General features: G+C 33.5%; 1 protein-coding gene across 1 annotated transcript; it reads left to right on the plus strand.

The window, feature by feature from the left end:
• The first annotated feature begins 11,774 nt into the window (after positions 1-11,774).
• LOC136208344 (protein SMAX1-LIKE 3) lies at positions 11,775-16,119 on the plus strand. Its single transcript, XM_065999173.1, has 3 exons — positions 11,775-13,106; positions 13,919-14,165; positions 14,723-16,119. The coding sequence occupies exons 1-3, from the start codon at positions 11,863-11,865 to the stop codon at positions 15,815-15,817; spliced, it is 2,586 nt and encodes an 861-aa protein (XP_065855245.1). The 5' UTR covers positions 11,775-11,862; the 3' UTR covers positions 15,818-16,119.
• Positions 16,120-22,058: the final 5,939 nt, after the last annotated feature.

The following is a 22,058-nucleotide window of genomic DNA, read 5'->3' on the forward strand; positions in this document are numbered from 1 at the left end:
AAAATTGATAGGTTTTAGCGTGTGATAAGTTCAAGTATAAGTTCAGAATACCAAACCACCAAAAGTAACAAATTTAAGTGTATAATTATATATTAAGCCTATTAATATATAATTATACACTTAAATGACATATTCGTCCTTAGAACTTGCTTTCAATAACCATTGATTCCTGAACTTGTTTAAAATGATATACATTTCAATTTGTACCCAAATCCTCTATTGCGCTACCGCATAGATTTAGGATTAATCATATAACTTTAAGTAAGTTTAAAAAGCTAACGAGATACTTTGTAAGTTTAATCCAACTAATCGTTTTTGCAACAAATTTGGAGGGGCTTTTACTGTATTAAAACTTAAATATGACTATAAAAGTATCTAGTTGTGTTATCATTTTTTTTTCTAGGTAAATTACACCTATGGCCACTGAACTTTACTCATTTTAACATTGTGGCCATTGAACTTCAATTCTTAATGGTAGGCTACTGAACTTTACACTTTTTATCACTGGTGACCACTCAACTTTAACTAACTCCTCAAAATGACTGTAACGACCTCAAAATGAAAATATTCAAGAATTAAAGTCATTCATAACGGCATTTACCAGAACCATATTTTTTAGGTTACCAAAATCACATTTTTTAGAGCCTACTCTCTCTCCTAACCAAATAACACCTAAATGACCTCAAAACGAAATTTTTTAAGAATTAAAATTCCTTAGAATATCATTAACTCTTCGAATTTTTTATTTTGAGACCGTCAATGGTCATTTTGAGGTGTTAAGTGACCACCAGTGTTAAAAAAGTGTAAAGTTCAGTGGTCATACTGTTAAGAATTGAAGTTCAGTAGCCATAATGTTAAAATGTGTAAAATTCAGTGGCCATGGATGTAATTTACCCTTTTTTTCTATTAGATTATATTATTTTCTACTTTGGATTAGATTCCTCTGAGTACTTGACCCTATAATTAAAGGGTTAAACCTTAATTAACTTTAACAAAATAAACAAGACTCAAGGTGGAAAAAAGGGGAAAAGATGATTGAAGAATGAAAGGGAAATCTCTCGTTTGATGTGTAGAAAAAAAAAACTAAATAAAAAGCATAGTATAAAATAAAATAAGAAACTAAATAAAAAGCATAGTATAAAATAAAATAGTATTGGATATGGTGTTACAACATATTGATCTCGAAATAAAACATAGATAGATTAAGTAGTGGTGTGGTATATATTTTCTCTCCTTTCTATGCACAAGCATGCTTGCTATAGCTAGGGAATATAATAACACCATGGACCTTCATCTTCATGGGCCACTTACAAAGCAAAAATTTTCCACATAGATGAAGAAGAAAGAAGATGAACAAATAATGAGTAATTTAATTAATTATATGAGTTCGGGTGATTAAGGTACTGGATCAGCTTAATCATCTAAACAGGGATTGAATCCTGGAGATGGGAATGCAGTTGTATGATTAAAATACTTAATACGAGAGTTTAGAGGGATCTACCCAGCTCGAATCTGAATTAGTGTAGGTTGTCGGTCTAGGTTACCAGATAGTTAGAACAAAAATTATATGACGTAGTTAGTTTATACAAGGTTGTAAAAGACGCTAGTCGGACGGACAATGACCTCATAGATTAAACAGCTTTATAAGCTCAATGATTAATTTAATGAATTATATGAGTGGTCATGTGGTTTAGATGGTTAAGGTATTGGATTAGCTTAATCATCCAACCAGGGATCGAATTTTGGAGATGGGAATGCAGTTGTGTGATTAAAATACTTGATAGGAGAGTTTTGCCTTCCGAGAAGGACCTACTCAGCTAGAATCTGGATTAGTCTGAGCTATCAGCCTAGGATACCAGATAGTTAGAATAAAAAATTATATGAGGTAGGTAGTTTATACATAGTTGTAAGAGATACTAGGCGCTAGTTGGGCAGATAAGGGCCTCAGGGATTAATCAGATTTGTATTTTTTATTTGTTAATCAACAAATTTTATAGGGATAAGGTACCAATATAGTGCTAAGGTTTTTGAGAAATTATAAATATGGGCTCCACGTACAAGATAACACCAATGTAGGTTTAACGTTTAAAAAAAAGTACCAATTTAGGCATTGATAACGAAATATGACACGTCATTCATATTACTCAATTAAGTTCCGATTTCTCTTTCCACGTACAATTGATAGAATTTAATCAGAGTAATATGAATGACATTTCACGTTGTGTTATCGAGGCCTAAATTGGTATTCTTTTTTAAACGTTAAGCATATATTGGTGTTATTCTGTACGTGGAGCCTAAATTGTCACTTCCTCAAAAATCATCTCATTTTTATACAAATTCAATTAAAATATGCATTATACAATCTAAAAATAATAATATAAAATTATTTAATATAGAAAAATACGTATATTTGTAATATATATCTTTAAAAATATGCAAACATAAATATATCAGTAACAATATCATTGAAACAACTCAAAAGTGAAATATATTAAAGCAAAAAATAAAGGCTTAATGCTCCTCCAGCCCCCTTAACTTGTTCAAATTGGTCATTTTACCCCTCTAACTTATCGAACGTCCTATTTACCCCATTAACTCCATAGAAATGGTATTTTCCACCCCCTCAACTTGTCCAAATTAGTCATTTTATCCCTCCTCAACTCATCGAATGTCCTATTTACCACCTTAACTCCATAAAAGTGGTATTTCTCACCCCTTATAATCATATTTACCCCTTAACTCCATAAAAGTGGTATTTCTTACCCCTTTATAGTGCAAAATTAATAGCACTTATTCAAATGAGTTTGAAAATATATATTTTTAATATCAACTTTTTATTTTGTTTTAATTTGATAATTATATCGATCCTTCATGTGTTTATTATAATAATATTGTATTACAATAATTAGATAATCAAAATTTAACTAGCAAAAAAAGTTGAAAAGAGAAAGAATGAATAAAAGATACAAATAACAAGAACTTTTTTTTATAAAAAAACAAGAACATTAATATAAACCACTTAAAGACATTATATGTAGGGAAAATGCACCAAAATAGGCCTATGATTTTGGAAAAGTATCAATTTAGGTTCCACGTACAAAATAGCACCAATATAGGTTTAACGTTTAAAAAATGTATCAATTTAGGCCTCGTTTAACGTTTAAAAAATGTATCAATTTAGGCCTCGATGTCGGATTGTAAGGGGTGAGAAATACCACTTTTATGAAGTTAAGGAGGTAAATAGGACATTCTATGAGTTGGAGAGGGGGTAAATGGACAAGTTGATGGGGTGAGAAATACCACTTTTATGAAGTTAAATGTGTAAATAGGATATTCTATGAGTTGGGGGGATAAATGGACAAGTTGAGGGGGTGAGAAATACCACTTTTATGGAGTTAAAGGGGGTAAATAGGACATTCGATAAGTTGAGGGGGTAAAATGACCAATTTGGACAAGTTAAAGGGGCCGGAGGAGTATTAGGCCAAAAATAAATTCATAATAAAAACTATTTTCGTTTATCTTTGGTTAAGCGGTGTTTAGGCGGTCAAGACGGAGCCCAGGTGGCTGAAAATCGTCTAGGGACAAGAAAAAACACTTAGAAGGACTAGTCGGAGAAAAACGGAGCAGACTCAATTCCGCGTGCCTAGACGGTTCAGACGGTCTTGTTAAATAGTGAGATTATATGATTATATAATAATATTATAATTTAACCTTAATTTAATAAAGTTATTTAACTATATGTATATGTAAAGATATAATGGTTAATTGTTTGATAAAAATGTGGACCTATATATAAAAGATGATGTTGTACTCGAGGTTTATGTGTTTTGAATTTTGTCTATATTGATAATTTCTTTAGAGCCCATTACTTGTTGCTTTTTAGGCATAATTAATGACCATGTCATGTAGTTTTTTTTCCCCAAATAATTAAAATAGGATACTCTTTTATGAAAAGTGTATGAACTTATAAAAGAAAATAATTCAATTATAATATTTGAATTCTCTAAAGAAGTTTTATAGTTATTTATAACTAATTACAAGCAATAAAGAAGTGTTGGAATTAGTTATGAAAGGGAGGCGTTAATTCTGTTACAAACTAACTAATAGAAACATGTGAGCTTGACTGAACTGACATCTTCTAGACATAATCTGAAATTAACTGAAATTAAGTGAAACTAAATGAAATTCTAAAGAAGTGTCATATGCCAATATTTTCCCCTCAAGAAGAAGCAAGTGAAAATCACGAAGATTCATCTTGGATAAGATAGGAAGCATTTGAGAATGACTGAGAGTTTTAGTAAAAATGTTTGCAATCTGTAGATGAGTTGAAATGTGAGTTAATTTGATGAAGCCTTGATTGCGACATTTTCTAACATAGTGTTGATCAATCTCAATATGTTTGGTAGTTTCATTGGGAACATGATTTTTAGCTATAACAGTAGCGGTTTAACTGTCACATGAAACCAAGATATAGTAAGTTGAAGTGGAGAATAAAAAACTGTGAGGAGGTAAGATATCCACTTAAGTTCACCACATGTAGAAGCTAAACTTCTATATTTTGATTTAGCAGATGAACGAATGACAACAATCCGCTTCTTTGTCTTCGAGGAGATTAAAGAGGAAGCAAGGGAAATACATTATCTTATAAGTGTTTTCAACTTGAGTTTTCATTACTTCCATCCAACTAGACTTTTGAGTCATTCTTAATAGGCCTTATACACAAATAACCCCCTGAACTTGTCCAAATATTGCAATTGTCCCCTCCTCCCAACTTTCAATTGTAACAACTTACCCCTTAAACTTATCCAATTGTAAAACATAACCCCTCAAACTTGTCTGATTATAAGAGCTGCAACGCTCGTGGAATGTGATAATCAGATCTTTGGACCCAAAAAAATCAATATTTAAGCAAACAAATCCCCAATTCTTCAACCTAACGGTAAATCAAAAATCCTCAATTTTTCTTTTTCTTCTTATTTTTGTTATTCCTATTGTTTTTGAGTGATTTCTGGATTCAAAGTTTTGAGATATTATGGGGGTGAAAAGATGTTTATGTGGAGAAATAGCTCCATTGAAGATTTCATGGCGTGATACGAATCCGGAGAAACGTTTTTATGGTTGCTTCAAGTACGGGGTAAAAAAAATCCCAATTTGGGGTTATGTTTTACAATTGGACAAGTTTGAGGGGTAAGTTGTTACAATTGAAAATTGGGGGAGGGGTGGGGGGGGACAGTTGCAACAGTTGGACAAGTTCAGGGGGTTATTTGTGTATTAAACCTTCTTAATAATGGATAGGGCGAACCGATACTATGATTGCGTAGCTTTGACCAGCCAACCAGTCTAAAAATATATTTTAGTATAGTGAGTGAATGATTTTAGCTCAGTCAAAATCCCCAGTTGGTCTCCAATCCAGTCAACAACCTCCTTCAAAATTTGGGTTTTCTCTAACTTTATCCTGCATCCGCCCTGACAATGGATATTAATACACAAAACTTTTATGATCTTGAATGAAACATTTATTCATTCAAATGCTAAGGCTTTGATTAAGTATGCACATCAAATAATTTCTTTCTTTTTTTCCTTTTAAGTTACACAAAGTGGATATCTTTTTAATAATTGGAATATATATTATAAAAGAAAAGGATTGGGTTGTTGGGACAAGAAGAGTTAGTTATAGGTATAAATATTATGATTTGATGATTTGTTTGGGTCATTTTTGCAGGCAAGAAAATAGATAGAGGAGGGGTCAAAAAGCTCCACAACCTTTTATCAAATAATGGTGATAGATAGATAGATAGATAGATCTAGAGAGAGAAAATGAGGGAATATTTTTTTTTTCTTTCTATTTTATGAGTACCTTCTTTCTTAATCCTCAATGCAATTGATATATATGTGTGGCTAGCCCAGATTTAGGGCGTAGTGGGATTTGAGCATTCACTGATCACCAAAAAATATTAAAAATTTCATAAAGGATCGAGATTTTATATTAATTGAACATTCATAAATCACGAAATAGCACCTCAAGCATACATGCCAGTCAATTCTGAATCTAACCTTCGTGTATGGAATGTAATCAGGGTTGCTTTTGAGATTCCGAATATTTTGTAATCAGGGTTGCTCTTGGTGTATGGAATGTAATCAGGGTTGCTCTTGACCTTGGTGCAAAAATACAAATATTTTTGTTATTTATTTTGCACAAATTGCATATCAATTCATTCTAAAAAAAGGATTTTATGTTCTTTATAATTTAATAATAGAATTTGAGATTAATATTTATAAATTCGGTGAATTTTTTGAATTTTTTTTGTCTAATTCGTATAAAAGATAGTATATATTTTATTTTTTTCTCATCCCAACATATGTTTGTAATTTGTTACTGATAAAATGACGCACATGTGAAGTATAGATGATAAGATTCATTACCGAGAAGACAGTTTGATGAATTATTTCTCAAATTGACCAAATTTATCAACGTTAGGGGTAAAATTGCTCTTGGCTTCCAACGTTAGGGGTAAAATTGCTCCTGACCCAAAACGTTACGAGTATTTTTGCACCTTAACCCAAGATACAATATTTAGAATTTGATTACATAAAATAAAGTAAAAATAAATACTTTTTTGCAATTCTTTTTAAATAAAATCACTAATTAGGTTGAAGTAAATAATGTTCAATACATAATAAATGTAATTCATTTAATTTTTCTTATAACATGGTTAATAGTAAGTATAATTCAAAGTATCTTTAATTTTGAATTTTTTTTCTAGATGCACACTATTGGTATAATCAATGATTAATATCTTATTATAAACAATAAATATATTTAGAAAACAATCAAATTGTTTCAAATAAATAATGGCTCAATATTTTTTCCTCTTTTGTAAAATAGTTCGTAAATTGTTTCTCTTAAAACAAATCGTGACCATCAATATCACAAGAATCTTTATCGTATCCCTACTAATTGGAAGCTTTGTGCGGTCGCGCTTCATGCACACCCTTAGAGCCGACCTTGAATTAAATGGCATGGCAATGAATGCATGAAAAGGGAGTCCTAAAAATTATTTCGAATATAAATGAAATGAATAACACTCTGTTAATCGAGTTTTATGCTAAAATCTTCGATTTTTCTGATAATCAAGAGTCTAATGTGATAAAAAATAAAAGATCGGAATGTTTAATGTAACAAAATTAAATTAAGGGTAATTAATTTATTAGTCCCTATATTTTGACAAAACACATTGTTTAGTCTCTGTATTTTCAAAAACACATAGTAAGATCCCTAACCTTTTTCTCAGTGAACTGTTTAGTCCTTCCGTCTGTTTGTTAGATTTTTTACCGTTTATGACGTCGGAAATGACTAAATTACCTTTTACTATTTACCTTCAAACTTCAGAAGAGGAAATCCAATTTAGAAGAAGAAGCTATTTGTATGGAGAACAAGAAAAAGAACAGACTCAATGCTTACGAATTTGAACGATTAAGAAAAAAATCAAGAAGAAGAACACTCAAAGTTGATTTCAGATGCATTAGAGTTTAAAGGAAAGAAAAATAAAGGAAAAGAAGAACGCAAATTCAAATTGACTAACAGAATCTTCATCAGAGTCTAACGGCACGAACTAAACAGTTCACCGAGAAAAACGTTAGGGACTAAACAGTTCACCGAAAAAAACGTTAGGGACTTTACCGTGTGTTTTTGAAAATACAGGGACTAAATAGTATATTTTATCAAAATATGGGGACTAATAAATTAATTACCCTTAAATTAAAGACCTTAGATAGGATGCTTTTATACTTATGGTAAAAAAGAAAAGCAAAGAAAAAGAAAAGGAAGCTATGAATAGAAAATGTACCTTTATTCCATAGTTTTCAAGTCCGGAAGGAAGAAAATCGTACACTATAGATTAGTCCCCATTTTCTTTTTATTCCCTCTTTTGATTTTTATATTTTTATATTGTTTTTTCCTTCATTATAATTAATCCATAAATTTCTACATTTTCATGGATTAATTATAAAAGAATACATATCATACTTATATGTTAAGACTAGTTACTTTTTTCATTAGATTTTTTTTTCAATACTTTGAAAATGGTGAATATTATTGAGTGTGGTATAATCTGAGTTGAGCTTGCTGGGATTCTTTAAATACATGGATCAAGAAGAAATGGGAGATCGACGATCGCGCTCCGATGTTGAAGTCATCAAGGAGAATGGTACCGAAAAGTATGTAGTTTAGGTAAGCAATATGAATGAATTGAATACCTTTTAGTCTAATGTGTACCCGTTATTTATAGGGTGATTAAGTTGTAGATCCTAAATCGGAACTGAGGTTCACGTGATTGTCAGTCAATTGTGTGGGCATGTAGTCAACCTGAAACAATTGTAATGGATGCAACTGTAGGATAGAAGCCTTGGATAATCCTCTTGGAGCACGGATGTTGGTGTTCTTCAATGGCAGACGGAGGAAGGAGGAGGATTCTTCAAGGTAGGGTTAGGGTTTTTACACAAACTAAAGATATTGAATACAATGATACAATGTTCTATTTATAGTTGTAGTTTCGTGTCTAAACCTAGTGTAACTTGTTTCCCAATGCAGGTGCAAGAGTGGGGGCGAAGACGTGGGGCCGGGAATCAGCTAAAATGATGATTCCCGCAGGCCAGCTCGTCGAGCTGGCATGCAGAGGCCAGTTTGACGGGCTAGTGATGCCCAGTTCGTCGAGCGACTCTCGAGGGTTCCCGAGGCACGATTTCAACCCGAATTTGATCCCGTTTAACCTGTACACGCACCTAAACTCCAAAAAACATTAGTCCAAAGGCTAAATTGACCCACCAGTCATTAGATTTGAGTAAAAACTCCTTTTGGTGTGACCTTTGGTGGATCAATTACCCGAAATAAATATGGTGAAGTTCACGTGTGTGCTATTTTGGCAATATTTTACCTGAAAACAATAAAAAACGGTTAGAAACTACAAAAGTAAATAAAATATGTACTAAAAATAAATAATACGTACACATGGATAAAAGTGCGAGAAATGCTCGCTTATTAAACGAAAACTAATCAAAACTATCCTAAAAACCGTACCTAAGGAGTTTTCGACCCCTATCAGGTTCCTGGAGTCAAATATGAGTAAATGAGTAATACCATTTAGTTGTCAAATCTAGAGCCATTATGTCTTTATGGATGATTAGTTGTTGAATGGTTATGACTTGGCAAGGACAGATTCTTGACCCATTCGGGTCGTTGCAGTTTTAGCCAAGTGGTTCGCCTAACAATTTTCTTCCTTCGGAATGCGCCTCATCTCAAGGTTTCGTCCTTCTTGCTGACCTTCAACCTTGAGTTACCTGACTGAAGCCAGATATTGATTCATTGAAGCACCCTTTGCCTCGTAGCTGCCGGTCATCTGACTTACTACAAGCTTTGAGTCGCTTTTCAGAATTTCTTAGTCTATCTCTATGACGTTCAATATCCGAATGCCTTCAAGCAATGCCTCCCAGGGGCGTATACAGGGGGGCCTGGGGGGCCCGGGCCCCTCCGGCCGTCGAAACCACCATGGTCACGAGTAGTTTCGGCCTCCCCAAATATTAGTGTATATACACTTTGTGTAGTAATATTTCATTGTTTAAAGGTAGATGAGATGGTTAAAACACTTGTTTCTTTTTAAAAGGTCCTAGGTTTAATTCCCCCTAACCTCAATTTATTTTAGAAAGTGTTTATTTATTTAAATTTTATTTTTCAATAATTATAAAACTATGTTACCATTATTAATTAATTTATTTATTTTCATAACACTTTTGAACTCATTTTTATTATTTCTTTTCCATTAAAAAAATTAATTTCTTATTTTTGAGACTCAAACAACTTAATTTCTAAATTAAAATTTTAAAACTTAAAATAAAAAAATATAAAAATGTTATAATTTTTTTTAGAAACTAGTATTGAACTAATAAAAAAATTAAATATATCCCATTACGTGTTTGGCTTGTCCAAAATTTAAAATTTCAATATTTTAGACCTATTAGGCACTACATAAATCCAAATTTCTAATTTTTTTTGGCTTGTTAGACCTTTATAAATCCAAATTTCTAATATATTTTTTTTGGCTTGTTAGGCCATTCTAAATCCAAATTTTTAATTTTTTTTGGCCTGTTAGGCCTCCATAAATTCAAATTTCTAATTTTTTTGGTCTCTTAGGTCTCCTTAAAATTGGTTCTTGACCATTCAAATTATAACACGGATATATACAAAAAAATTAAGCAAGTTCGAATTAGCAAAAAAAAAAAAAAATTCCCGAACGCACGCATAAAATCGGCCCCCCCAACTAACTAATCCTGTATTCGCCACTGATGCCTCCTACTCTGCTGCGTTGTTTGGTGTTGAAAAACCGAGTGATGCAACATACTTAACGTAATTCGCTCGGGGCCTTTTACACAAACGTCGTCACCAACACCTTTCCTTGTTAGAACTTCCATCTACAAAAACTTCCCGCACGTCTTTTGAGACAGAACTATCATCTTATCATTTAAGATTTCGATCAAGAAATCAGCTAATGCTTAATACCATGCGATAATAACTTCTTCTCTTTTATTAATCAACACAATAACACACCTATAGATAGACACGACTTAGCCGAAACGCTATAGTATGCAACTCCTAATACAAATAAATACAACTATAACAATGTTAGGACTCCTTAAACTCCTTATTATACCACTCCAAATGAAATAATTGGAGTATAAATAACATGTAAGAGAGTCTTACAAAATTTCTCAATTAACATCACACACTATTGAGAAGCAAAGATCCTTATTGGCTTATCATATGATGCTTTCATGTGGGTTAATTTAGGTTCAAAAAGAAGTAGTAGCTATAGCAACTAGTAGATATATATGGAGTTAAAAAGCAAAGGTGATTATCCTTATTTATATTATATGTTAAGATTTTTTTGATTGTAGCTTAATCTTATTTAATATAGGAACATAACTAGGTAGGGTGCAACATAAAAGAGAAAGAAAGAGAAAACAGACCCACTTAGGAAAACTATGTCCATATATATCTTTTAGGGTAATTAATTTATTAGTCCCTATATTTGAACAAAACACACTGTTTAGTCTCTGTATTTTTAAAAACACACGGTAAGGTCCCTTACCTTTTTCTCGATGAACTGTTTAGTCCCTAACGTTTTTCTCGCTGAACAGTTTAGTCCATACCGTTAGAATCTCATGAAGATTCCGTGAGTCAATTTGGATTTGAGTCAAAATCTATTTAAAATAAAAAAAATGTAATGTCTTAACTACCCTTTACTACAAAATCAAATATATAAGATCATTATCTGAAATCAACTTTGAGTCTTCTTCTTTTCCTTTATTTTCCTTTCCTTTAGACTCTACTGCATCCGAAATCAACTTTGAGTCTTTTCTTCTTGATTTTCTTCTTAATCGTTCAGATTCGTAAGCATTGGGTCTGTGTTCTTTTTCTTAGTCTCCATACAAATAGCTTCTTCTTCTAAATTGGATTTCCTCTTCTGAAATTTGAAGGTAAATTTTGAATTCAAATTTTAAGTTATTGCTTGTCTTCCTCTTGTTTGACTATATCCTTCTTTAACAGTAAATAGTAGAGGGTAATTTAGTCATTTCCGAATTCATAAACGGTAAAAAATCTAACAAACAAACGGAAGGACTAAACAGTTCACTGAGAAAAAGGTTAGGGACCTTGCCGTGTGTTTTTCAAAACACAGAGACTAAACAGTGTGTTTTATGAAAATACAGGGAATAGTAAATTAATTACCCTATCTTTTATGAAAGAAGAGAAAGAAAAAAAGCTGAATTGCCTTTGATACTGGCGCATTCCTCCCTCCCTCTTGTCACCACATGCATTCCACTTTCCACTACAAATTCTACTTTTCCTCCCTCAAAACCTCACCTACAAGTAAGGCATTTCACTCACTTTCTATTTCTTTCACACACTTTCACTCAATTTCACTCACTTTCACTCTCTCTCTTCTTCTTTCACCCCAAAACATGAGAGCCGGTGGTTGCACAGTGCAACAATCTCTCACTCCGGAGGCGGCATCCGTCGTTAAACAAGCAGTAACTCTCGCTAGACGGCGCGGCCACGCTCAGGTGACACCTCTTCATGTAGCCAACACTATGCTCTCTTCTTCTACTGGTTTACTTAGAACAGCTTGTCTTCAATCTCACTCTCACCCTCTTCAATGTAAAGCCCTAGAACTTTGTTTCAATGTTGCTCTTAACCGTTTACCTGCTTCAACTTCATCTCCTATCTTATCTTCTCATCACTCCCATCAATTCCCTTCCATCTCTAATGCTTTGGTTGCTGCTTTTAAACGTGCTCAGGCTCATCAACGCCGCGGCTCGATCGAAAACCAGCAACAGCCTCTTCTTGCTGTCAAGATTGAGCTTGAGCAGCTTATTATTTCTATCTTAGATGATCCTAGTGTTAGTAGAGTTATGAGAGAAGCTGGGTTTTCAAGTACTCAAGTTAAAAGCAATGTTGAACAAGTTGTTTCTTTGGAAATTTGTTCCCAAAATTCCCCTTCTTTGGATCAAATTAGGAATAATGAAGATGTGATGTGTGTTTTGGATCATTTGAAGAATAGAAGAAAACATGGTCTTGTGATTGTTGGAGAGTGTGTTGAAAGTATTGAAAGTGTGATTAAAGGAGTGATGGAAAAGATTAGTAAAGGAGATGTTTGTGAATCTTTGAGAGAAGTTAAGTTTATCCAATTTTCTCTATCTTCTTTTGGTCAACTTTCTAGGGTTGAGGTTGACCAAAAGATTGAGGATCTTAAGAGATTGATTAGAAGCTATTTGAGTAAAGGGGTAGTCTTGAATTTAGGAGATCTCAAATGGGTTATTGAGTATAGGGAGAAAAGTAGCAACTTTTTGTGTCCAATTGAGCATATGATTATGGAGCTAGGGAAATTGAGTTGTGGAATTAGTGAAAGTAATGGAAAATTTTGGCTTATGGGAATTGCAACTTTTCAAACTTACATCAAGTGTAAATCAAGTCATCCTTCATTAGAGAATGTTTGGGGACTTCATCCCATCACAATTCCCGCCGGGAGTTTACGCTTAAGTCTCATCATCGACAGGTACGTAATCAAACATTTCGGTGAGAATTTCTACTATACTTCTGGAGTATGTAGAATTTTTTAAGTTCAATTCCTTTTTTTTTTTTTTGGGTTTTGAATTTCTTCATCATCGATAGGTACGTAATCAAATATTTCGGTGAGAATTTCTACTGTACTTCTAGAGTAATGTAGAATTTCCCAAGTTGATTTTTTTTTTTTTTGTTGTTCTTTATAATTTAAAAACAAAAAGATAAAAGGATATAATAAACCATGAATAAGTGAAATAAAGTTGTTCTTTTTCTTTTTCCTTTTCCTTTTGGTTACTTAAAATTTAAGTTCCAACTTAATGTTTCTTCCTATTCATGGAAAAAGTATAATTTTATGTCCTAAAATGAGCAATATTTTGATGCTTTTTTATATAGAAAAGAGAGCTAGATATGATATATTTAGATATATGGTCATTTAAACGTTTGATAGTATCATGTGAATTACGTTACATGAAAACAAAAGCTGTTGTAACAGTAACAGTAACATAACAACTACTTTTTAACTTAATATTTTGATAGATCATTTAAATATGGCGATCAGAACATAAATTTAGCAACAGTTATTCTTAGACAATCCCTCATATAATCAGTGGTTAGATGACATGTAGCGAGTTGTTCTCTGTCATGTGAAAGCATTATAGACCACCCATTTTACATGTCTCAACAGACGACAGTGAGTCCTGTGACAGTTTTATTCTTTGTGAGATGACGTTTTAAAGTCAGTTTTAGCCTAATGTTTTCATTTTCATTTTGCTTTATTTCATCTTTTTCCTTTTCTTTTTTCAGTGAAACAATACAAAGTCAGTCCACAAGCAATAAAGTAAATCAAAATGGTTGGATTATACTTGAAGGTGAAGAAGAAGAACAAGAAGAACAAAATCAATTGAGTTGTTGTGTTGATTGCAAAGCCAAATTTGAAATTGAAGTTCAAAACTTGCAAACTAGCACTAGCAATAGTGACTCAACAACTTCTACTCTTCCTCTATGGCTTCAACAATACAAAAATGAGAACAAATTAGGCAATCTTAATCAGGTAATTAATCACATTATAAAATTTCTCGTAACAATACACCCGATCAATCAATTGATGCTACTTGCACACGTTTATTTCTTAACATCAATCATCTCGAATAAAGCAGTATGCATCTCTCTTTTGATCGGTCGGGTGTCCAAAGTAATACGTCATCCAACCGCCAAGCTAATAATTGAATGTTACATTACATTTTATTCAATAAATTATTGACTACGTGACATTGAACTATTGGCTTGACGCGCGAATGACATATAATAAAATTTCTCGGATCATTAATGTTACATTTTGTTTTATTTAAATGCTCTAGAGACCCGATCAATCAATTGATGCTACTTGTACACATTTATTTCTTAACATCAATCATCTCAAATAAAGCGATATGCATCTTTCTTTTGATCTGTCAGGTGTCTAGAGCAATACGTCATCCAACCCCCAAGCTAATAATTGAATGTTTACGTGACATTGACCTATTGGCTTGACGCGTGATGTAGTGCGTGAGACATATAATAAAATTTCTCGGATTATTAATGTTACATTTTGTTTTATTTATCTTCCAGGCTAGTGTCTCAATCAAAGATCTTTGCAGAAAATGGAATTCATATTGCAATTCAATCCATTCTTCAGAAAAAACCATCACATTTTCTTCAATCTCGCCTTCTTCATCTACTTCATGTTTCTCATATGATCAACAAAACCCTAATTTGCACCAAACCCCCAAAACTTCAATTAGGGCACAAAATTTCTGGAACATTGATGCAGAAAACCCTAACAAGGGTTTAAGAATGTACATCCCAGAACACACAGATCACGCCCGGAGACCGCCTTTTTCGACGAATTTCGATTCCAATCCGAATTCTACTTCCTCCAGTGATGTAATGGAAATGGAATATCATCACAAATTCAAGGAGCTCAATGCTGAGAACTTGAAAATGTTATGTAATGCATTGGAGAGAAAAGTTCCATGGCAGAAAGATGTAATTCCAGATATAGCTAGTACGGTCTTACAATGTCGGTCCGGGATGATGAGAAGGAAAGGGAAATTGAGAAACTCCATTGATGTTAAGGAAGAAACTTGGTTGTTCTTTCAAGGTGTTGATATGGAAGCTAAAGAAAAGATAGCTAAAGAACTAGCTAAGATCATTTTCGGGACATCGAAAAACTTCGTTTCGATTGCATTAAGTAGCTTTTCTGATTCAACTGAAGATTGCAGGAATAAAAGATCAAGAGATGAACATAATTGCAGTTACATAGACAGGTTTTCTGATGCTGTTTCGGTGAATTCGCATCGAGTTTTCTTCGTAGAAGATGTCGAACAGGCGGATTATTGCTCGAAAATCGGGTTCAAAAGAGCGATTGAAAGGGGGAGAATAAGAAATGTTAATGGAGATGAAGTTTGTTTAGATGATGCTATTGTCATTTTGAGCTGTGAAAGCTTTAGTTCAAGATCTAGAGCTTGTTCTCCTTCTACTAAGCAAAAAACTGAAGAAGAAGAAGAAGAGAAAGTTTGTGGTTCTACAAGCCCTTGTCTTTCACTTGATTTGAATATCTCCATTGATGATGATGATTTTGGAGAGGATGATCAATCAATTGATGATATTGGTCTTCTTGAATCCGTAGATAAACGGATCGTTTTCAAGTTTCCGGATTTATAGGGGCAGGTCTTCTTGCACTACTGTCATTGTCTGTGAATCCTGAATCTGTCACTTATAATACTAGATAGAAACGTGAGGCGGGGGGCTTGGGTATACTAGTGGCCGGAAAAACACAACACTAGACTGTTACTGTCAGTGAATTCTGGATCTGTAGCAATAGATAGAACTTTTGAGTAAATCTTGTTTTCCACTATTTTTTTTTCATTTTTGAAAGTTGTTGTTTGACTAGTTTTTTTTAGATTCTCAAATGTGGGATTTTCTAGGGCTAGAGAGATGAAAGAAGTTACATGCTTTTTGTAAAATTACATTGTATATTATCCTTATCCATTATTGTCTTAATTCCTTTTGTTGTTTGATAGATATATCTCAAAATTATTTTCTTTGTTTATATATATGTTACATTATTTTTCTCCTTACATAGGAATATTAATGTACCTCATTATAGTTACAAGTTTATTGATTATTGATTCGCTTAATACATCGGTTGCCTCCCGTAAAATGAGAGTTCATTTTGATCACGATACTAGAAAATGGAACCCGAGAATGACCCTTTATATCTCTACAAAACATAAAGGTATTCATATTACAAATCTTAATAGAGCCGCTCTTTTTTATAGAAGTTTGTGATTTAGTTTTTGATGCAGCAAGTAAGAGAAATCAATTCGTAATTGTTGGTACCAAAAATAAAGCAGCGGAGCGTGGGTTGCAATAAGTGCGCTCGGTGTCATTATGTTAATAAAAAATGGCTCATAGGTATTTTAACGAATTGGTCCACTACAGAAATTGGCTCAAAAATGACAATCTATTCTTATCCAATTACATTTAGTAACCCTTTATTCTTGTCCAATTGCATTCAATAACCTCATATTCTTGTCCAATTGCATTCAATAGCCCCAAAACTTCCGCCCCGTCAACTTTCAACGGTTCCTAATTATTTATCTATTTGATATTTTTTTGATATTTTTTTGACACGTGGTGAGCACTTTGACAAGCAGCGGATTGTCTCCAATTGTTGCATCCAACAAATTCTATTTCTCTTAACGGGTTATTGAATGCAGTTGCATAAAAATAAAAATCATTTGAAATTTTCGAAAGTTTAGAAGGACAATTGAAGTTTCAGATCAAGCATAGATAACAACACCAAATATATTAAGTCTTATTTTATTATTTTATTATTTCAATTTAGATTTTTCAAATGTTTTTCTATGAATTTATGCATGGATTGTCAAGTTTAGTTTAGTGCATGAACCAATATTACTAGCTTCTTTGAGTGGATAAGATAGACAGAATATTCAACTTTCCACATTCAACTCATAATTTCTACTTCTTTCACTATTTATACAAAGACATATATTACATAGCTTACATATTGCATATTTATAAAGATTCCAAGTTGGTGATACCAAAAATATAGAGATATACTAAATCAAGTATAGAATACTAGCTAGTTTTATATCCTAAAAAAAATTCTAATTCAATCCAAAAATATATATCATGATTGTGATTGTCACTTATATAAGAAGTCATATTTGAGTAGAGGACAACGTGGAAACCGTTTAACTAGGAGGCCAATAATAGTTACAACAATTGTGTCTGTAATTCCGCTAACCGCTGCGTGGAATGTGGTTCAGAATGTGCATTTCCTTTAAGACCCCATTTTACTAGCTCACGTGTCTCCAGTGGTTACATTTGAAGGTGGGAGTGTTCCATTGGTCCACGTGTATTCGTGGAGATTAGTGTGATATCATCATTAATTAAGCAATGTGACCTAATTTTACAAGGTGAAGTAAATATTTACGGATGACCTAACATTAATTATACTAAATAATTGGCCATAGATCAATTAGCATTTGGAATTTAGTGGCCGTTTTTTTTTTTTTTTTTTGTAATTTTTCACTCTAAACAGTAGAATAATTGTTTGGTTAGCTTAAGAAACAGTTTTTGATAGCTATTTCCAAAGAAAAATAAGTAACATTAAACAATGAATAAGTGATAGTAATAATAAACAATAGATATGATCAACTGAAACCAATGTCATATCTAGGGAAAGTTATTATAAGCGTCCAGTTCTCCATGTCAAATGGAGAACCTCATATACATATTTTATCATATGTAAGATCCACACATATTACAAAAGATCCCACTGTATTAAATATTAAATGGAGCCACAATACACATATCAAAATGTGAATTTGGGGTCCTCCAAATAACACGGAAGACCAGATATTTAATATAAGAACTCCAGATCTAGAGTGGGGAAGAGGGGGGAGTTTTCCATAGTTCCACCTCTGTTAAAAGGTCATTTTTTAACCTTATTGTCTGATGTTTCGTTAGCTTCCGAACTTGCTTGACATGATATATTACTCATTTGAATTTGTTTAAAATACTACATTCACCCTTGAATTAACTTGTAATAATCCATTATCATCTAATCTTGTTTAAAATAATATAGTTTTTAAAATAGTATAGTTTTTAATTTATCAAAATTCTCTTTTATTCTTTCATATAATTTAGACAATTAATTATATCATTTTAATTTATATCATCTAAACTTTATAAAATGTTGTCCCTCTCTTGGATGGTGATGGTAGACATGAACTTTGGGGAGATAAAATCAATAATGAGCTCAAAATAAGTATGATTATATGTTGTTCATAATGTCGCAATGAAACAACATCTCCTAAAAATAATAAATGCTAAGTTATATGTCATGATTAAAAATGCATTTGATAAATCATAGATATAATAAATAACACCTTTTCTTTGTAAATCATGCTCTTTTTAGGCTTTTCTTGGTGGTGGGGTGTAAATATTTGTCTTTAATAAATCTTATTCAAAATATGGCAAAAGAGGATTGGATCGATGCTTCCTAGTATTATGCTAATTATTATTATTTTTAGAAGGAAAGAAGTATCATTAAATCAAATTGGAGAAATCCTAAAAACAAGAAAAAGAAATATTAGCATTAAACGGGCATGTCAAGCAACAACATGAGCTATCTAATTCACTAATCTAGAAATAAAGACGATTTTAAAGTCTTGTGGTTTGAAAGAATATCTCAACATTCTTGCACCACACTACCAAACCTGGTTAGATCAAGCTGCATCGAGTAAATAACATCTGCAACTAGCTTGACGTCAACTTCAAACTGGACATTATGAAGATGCAGCAAAACAACCCACAAAATACTATCCCGAAGGGCTACAACTTCGACTACCTTTGCATCAAACATCCCTTATAACCTTGAACTAAATAATGCGAACATATGACCTTCATCCTTTCGCGCTACAACTCACAAACCACAACAAACTAGCCTAAAAATGTAGATGGATCTAAATTATATTTGAATGCCCATGTCGATAGTCTCTCCCATCGAGGAACTACGTTAGACAAATTGTTGCCTTCAACATTAGTTGTAATGTTAGCATGAACAATTTGCTCATTTTTCCAATCTTGGATAAATTTTTACGAGATGCTGAGAGCCACTGTTGGGGCGAGACACTTTCCATTCCACGATAAGTTATTACCTTGTTGCCAAACTATATATAGGACCATTGCCACTTGACCAGCCTTAACTTTATCTGCACCAACACACACATGCAAAAACCAATCTTCGACATACTCGATATTGACATGGCGAATCCAACCCAATAAGGTTCCAACATCTCATAGCATAAGAAAAATCTCCAAAGAAATGTCAGGAGTGTTCAACATTCGCATCACATAGGACATATTGCAAAGGCACATTAATCCGTTTGAAATTCAGACGAGAGTGAGTAAGTAAGACTTCAGAAGACAACTTCCACATAAATTTTTTTTTTTACCTTTGGAGGCCAAATTAAATTGCAAAGTTTTCCCTATCCTTCCACACTATCTTTCTATATTGTAAACGAATCTAGACAACTGTATCATGCTTTTGAAGAGTAGTATCCATAAGATCTTCTCCTCATAAGGACATATCAGAATCAACATTTTCACAATTGACTCAGATTCCTCTGGTATAAAAAAAATTTGAAGTTTACCTCTATTTCAGATACACGGACCATGCAAACAAGTTGATCGAGCAAAAACAAATCATTATGTGGCAGCCAAAGATCTTCATATATCCATATCAACTTTCTATTACCTGTCCTCCAAAGAAGTCATAGAGAAAGAATAACTTTTTAATCCCATATACTCCTCCAAACAAAATTAGGAGTAGTGCCTAATTTCGACGAAAGGGAAGACACACTTTGGTAGTATTTTACTTTGAAGATCTAACTAACCAAAATAGGCGGCTTATTGATAAAGTTCCAACCTTGATTTTATAGGAGATCAATTAAAATCATGTAAATCCCTATAACCTAGAATACAATGGTCTTTCTTAAATCACAGTTTGGTCTTTCTTAACCTTACATTTGCTCCTCAAGAGGTTTTCTAAAGTACGGTTGACTATCTTGGTTTGTCCGTCAGTTTGAGGGTGGGCGATTATGCTAAACTTCAAGATAGTATCAAATAGAGCCCACAAGGTACGTCAAAAGTGGCTTAGAGACTTTGTATCTATTTTCGAAAGAATACTCTTTGGTACACCATGCAACCTTACCACTTCCTAAAATAATAGTTTAGCAATAGTTGAGGCATCATTAGTCTTCCGACACGGGATAAAATGTACCATTTTGGAGAATCGGCCCACCACCACAAAGATAGAATCCATGCCCCTTCGTATCCTTCGTAGACCCAACACAAAGAACATTGACAAATCCTCCTATACGGAATCTGGCACCGGTAGTGGCATGTTTAATCCCAAATTAGTAGAGTGACCCTTGGAACTTTGACAAGTGTAATAATGCTCCACAAGGTAGGTCACATCTCTTCTCATTCTTGGCCAAAAGTATCAGGAACTTACCATATCGTAGGTCTTGTCTCACCCAAAGTGTCCCCCTAAACTTCCTCCATGTAGATCCCGAATTACTTTCTCCTAGATGAAGATGCATGGTAAAAATAGTTGGTTTCCCCGTATGAGGTACTCATTAAGTAGGTGATACTATTCATCCCCGAGTTGTCCTTTACAATTCTCCCAAATATCCCCAAAGTTTGGGTCTCTTTGTAGTCTCATTTCACATGCTCAAAACAGTCTACCTCAAAAGCTAATGTCTTTAAAAGTGTCACCATTCGGTTTAGGGCATCTGCTACTTTGTTTTGCTGCCTGAACTTGTGAATAAGTTTGTATGGGAACTTATCCATAAAGGTGGACCATATCTTGTGCATGGAGCTCCTAAGTTGCTTCTAACTTCCCAAGTACTTAAGGAATGGTGATCGGTGTAGAGTATGAACTCTTTTCCCACAAGGTAGTGCTCCCATATCTTTAGAGCCTATTTGTGTCTCGCACAACTTCTCACTAAAGTAGGCCATCAGCCTCCTATCTTGCATCAACACTCCACCGATTCCAACCTCGCTTGCATCACATTCAACTTCAAATAATTTATCAAAATTGGGAAAAGCTATCACCGAAGTCGTGCTCAACTTCTCCTTGATCAAGGCGAAACTGTTTTCTTGCTCTTCACCTCACTTGAATCCGCTCCCTTTCTTTAAGCATTTGGTCAAGGGTGATACAATAGTGCTGAAATTCCGGATGAATCTCCTATAAAATGTTGCAAGCCTATGGAAGTTACATATATCCCCCACATTCTTAAGTGTTGGCCATTCCTAAACAGCCCTAGCCTTCTCTTCATCCACTCGAATTATGTCTCCACTCACCACGTAACATACCCAAGAAATATCAAACTTTCCATCACGAAGTCACATGTCTTGGCATTAGCGTATAATTGATGGGTCCTTAACAAATGTAAAACCACTCTCAAGTGCTTCACATGCTCCTCTAGCGTTTGGCTATGAATAAGAATTTCGTAGAAATACACCACCACAGATTTTTCAATCACGGGAAAAACACTTGATTCATTATCCACATGAAAGTTCTTGGAGCATTGTTTATTCTAAATGGAATTACTAGCCATTCATATAGCCCATCCTGAGTCTTGAAACTCGATCTTCCACTCATCAGCCGTCTGAATACGAATTTGGTGGTACCCACTCCTCAAGTCAATCTTCGAGACAACCTTAGACCTACTAAGTTGGTCTAGTATCTCATCGAGTCTAGGGATCGAAAACTCATACCGAATGGTGATATTTTTTATACCCCGGCTATCAATGCACATACGCCATGATCCATCCTTCTTTGGTGTAAGTAATGCCGAAACCGCAC

This window comes from Euphorbia lathyris, chromosome 10 (assembly GCF_963576675.1).
Source record: "Euphorbia lathyris chromosome 10, ddEupLath1.1, whole genome shotgun sequence".
In the NCBI taxonomy this organism is placed as follows: domain Eukaryota; kingdom Viridiplantae; phylum Streptophyta; class Magnoliopsida; order Malpighiales; family Euphorbiaceae; genus Euphorbia; species Euphorbia lathyris.

Bases quoted from the DNA above. Each gene is read 5' to 3' on its own strand.
- LOC136208344 (XM_065999173.1), top strand. From the start codon at position 11,863: ATGCATTCCACTTTCCACTACAAATTCTACTTTTCCTCCCTCAAAACC. The intron at 13,107-13,918 runs GTACGTAATCAA...TTCTTTTTTCAG, and splicing joins TTAAGTCTCATCATCGACAG to TGAAACAATACAAAGTCAGT. The intron at 14,166-14,722 runs GTAATTAATCAC...TTTATCTTCCAG, and splicing joins AATTAGGCAATCTTAATCAG to GCTAGTGTCTCAATCAAAGA.